General features: G+C 45.9%; 1 protein-coding gene across 1 annotated transcript in view; it reads left to right on the top strand.

Moving 5' to 3' along the window:
* Positions 1-885: 885 nt before the first annotated feature.
* The window catches only part of LOC103797486 (zinc finger protein castor homolog 1-like), a gene marked incomplete at its 5' end in the record, with an annotated part of 16,894 nt that continues 12,044 nt past the window's right edge, over positions 886-5,735 (top strand). The window contains 3 exon segments of the mRNA XM_009069706.1: positions 886-1,046; positions 4,095-4,217; positions 4,777-5,112. Coding sequence (XP_009067954.1) covers positions 886-1,046; positions 4,095-4,217; positions 4,777-5,112 — 620 coding nt within the window.

The following is a 5,735-nucleotide window of genomic DNA, read 5'->3' as shown; positions in this document are numbered from 1 at the left end:
TAAAGGGCTGCGAGATCCTCAAGTGGGTGGAGTTTCTAGTGCAAGTCTTGGGCCCAATCCTGCACTTTATTCATGCTGTGAAATATGCTGTTGTTCCTGCAGGTAACTGAGAGCACAGCAGAGCTGGAAAGGGTCTGGGAAATGGTGTGTTTATTCTAAAAGAAATTTTTCCCTCTAAGCACTCTTGAATAACCTTTTTTCTATCCTACACACCTGGACCTGTAAACCTTCTCTGCGTAGAATCTATTTGAAGCCTTTCACACAATGCAGCTTGTGAGTCCAAGTCCTGCTTTGTGGAGGATATGTCCATTTAGCAAGGAAAGGGACATCATCTCGTTATTGAAGTTAGTAAGAGCTTCCCAGGAACTCAAGTAAAGGCAGAATTTTCCCCCAGTTGAATTAGATTTCCCCCCTCACACATACCTGATAGTCAGTTTATAGGAGACATCCTTGTGGCTGGGATAAGGTGACTTTAAAGAAACCAGAGTTTACCAGTTCTACCACTAGCTCTGTACCCAGACCAGCAGTTTGTACGAGTTATACAGGGCTATTGCTGTTGAAGCCTGCACACCTTTTCCATAGTCAAATAGGGGATGTGTCTCTTCACCTCACTTTCCCCATGTACAAAACAGACATGATGCTTCATTACCTTAACAAGAGCCATGAATATTCGATGGGCACTTTGTGATACTTGGGTGGAGGATGCAGAAGAGTGAGGTGTTATTAAGTTTTGCTGATGCAGTTGAGGCAGCCTGTGTAGACTTCTTGTCTTCTCTTGTCATCTTTGAAGACACAGTTTCTGTGGGACAGTCCTGAGGGTATCCAGACTGGTAGTGTCCATGGCTGTGTGCTGGGCTTGATGCAGTGTCTGTGTTCTCGTTCCAGATGTCCCAGACCAGTGCCAGCCTTGGCAACCTCCTGAACATTAAGACAGAAGGTGATGGCAGCCAGGCTGGGGCTGGAGAGCCAACCCAGTACTTGGGCAAGGCAGTGAAGGCACTTGTCCAGGAGAAGCTCTCTGAGCCATGGAAGATGTACCTGCGCCGGTAAGGAGAGCATGGAACTGGGGATAGAGGAAGGGGAAAAGTTTGCCAAGTGTCTGGCTCATTGGGTCATGCCTGAATGCAGAGTTCTGTTGAATGTAAAGGCCTAATTCTGTCACACCCTGATCACCTGCAGTGTGTTTAGTCGTCGGTCCTAGTAGGTGTTAGGTCCCATGAGGAATGTCTGTCCACATGGAATTATTTTGCAAAGGGATCTTGAGAGCCAAATACAAGCACAGAACTTCACATAGCTCTGTTAGCCTGGACTTCAGCCTAGGCTGCTCCTAATGTCCCTGGACTGTGAGTCCTGGGAACACACTGCAGCTCTTAGCACTGGACTTGTGTGGGACCATGGTCAGTTGTTACACACAGCTCACAGGAGCCTTCACATGCTTCCTGTGGCATTTCCTCTGATCGTAGGAGTAAGTAAGTAGTAAGGAGTTCAGTAAGCCACTGAGCAAAGTGTGTTTTGGGGATACAGGGGCATGGGAATAAGTACAAGGGGTATGGGAACTGGGATGGTTTCTGCTGGTTTTGTTGTAGAAAAGGAGACTCAAAAAGAAAATGGAACAGATACAAACCTCACCCACACACAGACACATGCACACACATGCCCAGACAGACACATGCTTTGAGCACACACAGATACACCCAGGCAGACACGTGGGTTTGTGCTCTGACACAGATAGTTGCCTGTGAATGCCTGTGGACACTTTGTAAATCACAGGCTTTAATGGAGAGGACCAGAAAGTCTTCTAGTCCATCTGCCCCTGGCCAGTGTGAGATCCTTCCCTGCAGTCCATTTGCATTTTGTCCAGCCTAGTTGTAATTATACCAGGCAGTGTGGCTATTTTCTTGTCTCTGGGAGCATTATTCTACCACCTAATAAGTTTCAGTGTCACAATTTTTTTCCATGGTATGCTGCCTGAATTTCTCTTTTTGTAATTTCGTTGCAGTTCTGGTTCTATCCCCTTGAACCACAGCAGATAATTCCTCTCTGCAATTGGAGTTCACTCCCTTCAGATAGTCACAGACTTTTAGCATTCCATTTAACCAGGCTTGTTTGCTCCCTTTCATCTGGCTCTGTAAATGAGTCCCTTCAGCCTGCAGATCGTGTCACTGCTGCTGTTCTCTGTTCCCTGGGCACTGCAGGGTTGGGCTGTCCTCCCTCTATCACCACCCCAAGGCAGAACCAGCTTTCTGCCCCCATACAGCTCACAATTTGTTTGCATCTATACAAATTAACGTGTTCATACCCTGTTTGCCATCCCCTGTGCCATAGGATTGCTTTTCATGTTGCCCTGGTGAGTCCCCTATGGACCCAAACACCCTCCCACCCCCAGGTGTACCAGCTGTGTGTTTCCAAACACAACTCTCATGCTCTGAACCTTCTCCCTTGCCTTGCCAGGCCTCTCTGTGCTCTTTTTTCTCCTCTTGCACTGGTGTTGCCAACTCCTCCCAGTTTAGTATCTTCTGTGAATTTCATTACCAGGCTGTTAGCTCCCAGATTGCTAATGAAGATGTTAAATAAGCTCAGACTAACCCAAGTCCTCCTGCAGCACTCACACGATGCCTCCTCCCAGCTCAGTGTGGTGCTGGTTGTCATCAGCCTTTGTTTACAGTCCCTCAGCCAGTCCCAAGCCATGAGGTGGCATCCACATCCAGGCCAACTGGAATTAATTCTAAGCATATGTGAGACTGTTTCAGAATGCTTTACTAAAATCCAAATATATTGCATCCCTTCATCCACTAATTTTGTAATTCTATCAAAAAAAGCAATTAAATTTGTCTGGCAAGATTTATTCTTTATAATCCTGATGCTGTTTATTGCTCATGGTTCCTTTATCCTCTAGATGTTTAATGATTTTCTCCTCCCTCTTAATATTTGTTCCATTACTTTACTGGAAGGAGAAGTTAAGGCTAGAGGTATGATAATTGCCAAAGATGACTTGTCTTTTTTTTTTCCCCCTGAAAAAAACAGTACCTTGACTGTTTTAATTTTTTTTCCCAATTACATAGCACCTCCCTTTTCTCTGTGGCTTAAAAACCAGCAATCAGTTTGGCAGTTAATTTCCATTGCACTTCAGGACACATATAATCCAGACTGGCTGATTTGTGCATATTTATATTTTTTCAACCAGTCCCTTTATCTACTCTTCTAGAAGGTCTTCATTTTATCCCTGATTCCCTGTGTTGTCTTTAGTTTCCTCATCCAAAACAAATTTTTCCAAGACATTTCTGACTCATCACCTCCAATTTTTCCTGAGCCTTCCTTGTAGGTTCAGTACCCCTCGCCTCTGATAAAACAACCCCTTTAGTTTGCAATAACTTGGTTTCTTCTCTCTTACCACACCATGACTTTCCTTCCTCTTCTCCCTGCAAGCCATAACTGACAGCATGTGTTGTATATCCACAGACCTTCCTTCCCCAGTACAAGTTTTTCCCTTTTTCCTTTACCCTCCCCTTGAGGAGGTCCCTCCAGGGACCACACAGGCTGCCGGTTGTTTCTTGCTTTCCTGCTCATCAGAGCAATTGTAGTTTGTTGTATCTTAATTATGCAAGATTCTCTTGTTAAGTTTCAGATCCTTCCTGCCAGTGTTTCTTACTTGATTTCTGGATTCCCTACTATGATTCTGGAGTTTCCTGAAATCACATGTTGTTTTTGCTGCTCTCATTCAGTCCAGAGAACCTCAGCAGTGACACAATGCTTAGAGAGTTTTGCCCTCTTGACCATTTCCTCCAAGGTATCAAGAGGCAGATCTTGGACAGTTGCTTTTGCTCTGGTGTTTGCATTGCAGTGTTGTTCTGTACATCAGGGGTTGTGCTCTGCAGTGTTTCTCCATTCTAGGCTGTATTTGCTAAGTAGGTGATGCTTCATCTTTCCCTGTTGGTTCAAGGCAGGAGGTGGGCAAACCTTGGATCTAGAGTCCCTTCACTGACTGTTGTTTGTGGGATGCTAATAGAGTTGAAAAACGAAAGAAAATACGTCTGTTCCAGCCCTGCTTCTCTTCTGGGGCCTTCCCTGAGATGTCTCTTGTGTGCTCTGGGCAGGTTTGGCACCAAGGATTTCTGCGACGCGCAGTGCGACTTTCTCCATAAGGTGCATTTCCACTGTGTGGTGGAGGAATGTGGAGCCCTGTTCAGCACCCTGGATGGAGCCATCAAGCATGCCAAGTAAGTGTGAGAGCAGGAACCTTGAGAAACCTGGAGAAAACTCTACAGCACACACACTGCAGGATGGGAGAGAGCAGTTCAGGAGAGCCCCAAGCTCCTTTTAAAGGCAATGCAGAGAAGGAGTAAGGCCTTCAGCATCTGACCACGTGCCTGGTTCTGACGGGGTTAAAGGGAAGGAGATGTTGCAAATTTTAAGACAGATCTGTTAGCACAGTTGGCCTCTCCTGTTGGATAGTTCCCTGTGGTTCACTACAACAAACCACTGACCTCTCTGCACAGCCCTGGAGGTTGCCCCACAGGCATATTGATCTCGGTGGCTGTGGCAATTCTGGCATTCCTCTGATTCCAACAGGCTTTTACACCTGTTTGCACTCTCTTAATTCACTCCACAGACAGTCTAGGAGGGCTCTAAATCCTTCCACAGAGTTTGCAGAGTCCCTTTTAGGATTGATCTTCAGCTAATTTGTTTGCAGACTCCTGCAACATCCTTGCTGCTGTTTAATCAAATGATATGAAACGGTCAAGAATTTATGCCTGAACTAACATTGTCTTTTTGCAGTTTTCACTTCCGAACTGAGGGTGGAACTGTGAAAAGTAACTCTGAGTCTCCCTTCTCAACTGCTACTGAGAATAAGGCTTCACTGGCCCCTTCATCACCATCTGCTACTTCTGCCACCGTGGCGGGTGCTCCTGCCCTCGACGTGCCCACTCCGAGTCCAGCTACTGTGCCCTCTGCCCCCACACTGCTAGCTTGGAAGCAGCTGGCTTCAACTATACCCCAGATGCCTCAGATCCCAGCATCAGTGCCTAACCTGGCAGCTTCACCCTTGGCAACAACTTCCCTGGAGAACGCCAAGCCTCAGGTCAAACCCGGATTTCTCCAGTTCCAGGAGAAGTGAGTCGTAGCTGCTCTTTGCTTCCTTGTGTCCTCCCCAGCCTTGCAGTCCCCTCAGAGCTGCAGTGCTACACCTCTGCTCACCCACTGAGACCTTCTGTCTAGAAAGTGCTCTGGGCTTTACCTGGCAGAAAATTTATTTCTATCAAGTCTAGAGAATACTTTCAATTATTCTAGGAAGGAAACAGGATTTTTCAAGTACATCTGAGAGCACTTTTAGGCAAGAGTTTAGAAGAGAAATAAACTTGCTGATTTATCAGTGAGTCCTCTTTTTATCCCTTATGAGAGGTGTTGTTTGTTAGGAACTGCAGTGATAGGACAAGGGGTAATGGATTCAAACTGAAGGAGGGGAAGTGTAGGTTAGATTATTATTCTAGGAAGGAAACAGGATTTTTCAAGTACATCTGAGAGCACTTTTAGGCAAGAGTTTAGAAGAGAAATAAACTTGCTGATTTATCAGTGAGTCCTCTTTTTATCCCTTATGAGAGGTGTTGTTTGTTAGGAACTGCAGTGATAGGACAAGGGGTAATGGATTCAAACTGAAGGAGGGGAAGTGTAGGTTAGATTAAAAAGTAAAGTGGTGAGACACTGGCACAGGTTGCCCAGGGAGGCTGTGGCTGCCC

This window comes from Acanthisitta chloris, unplaced genomic scaffold, assembly GCF_000695815.1.
Source record: "Acanthisitta chloris isolate BGI_N310 unplaced genomic scaffold, ASM69581v1 scaffold20422, whole genome shotgun sequence".
Taxonomy (NCBI): domain Eukaryota; kingdom Metazoa; phylum Chordata; class Aves; order Passeriformes; family Acanthisittidae; genus Acanthisitta; species Acanthisitta chloris.
The sequence above is the reverse complement of the archived record's forward strand: the minus strand, read 5'-3'. Positions and strand labels throughout refer to the sequence as shown.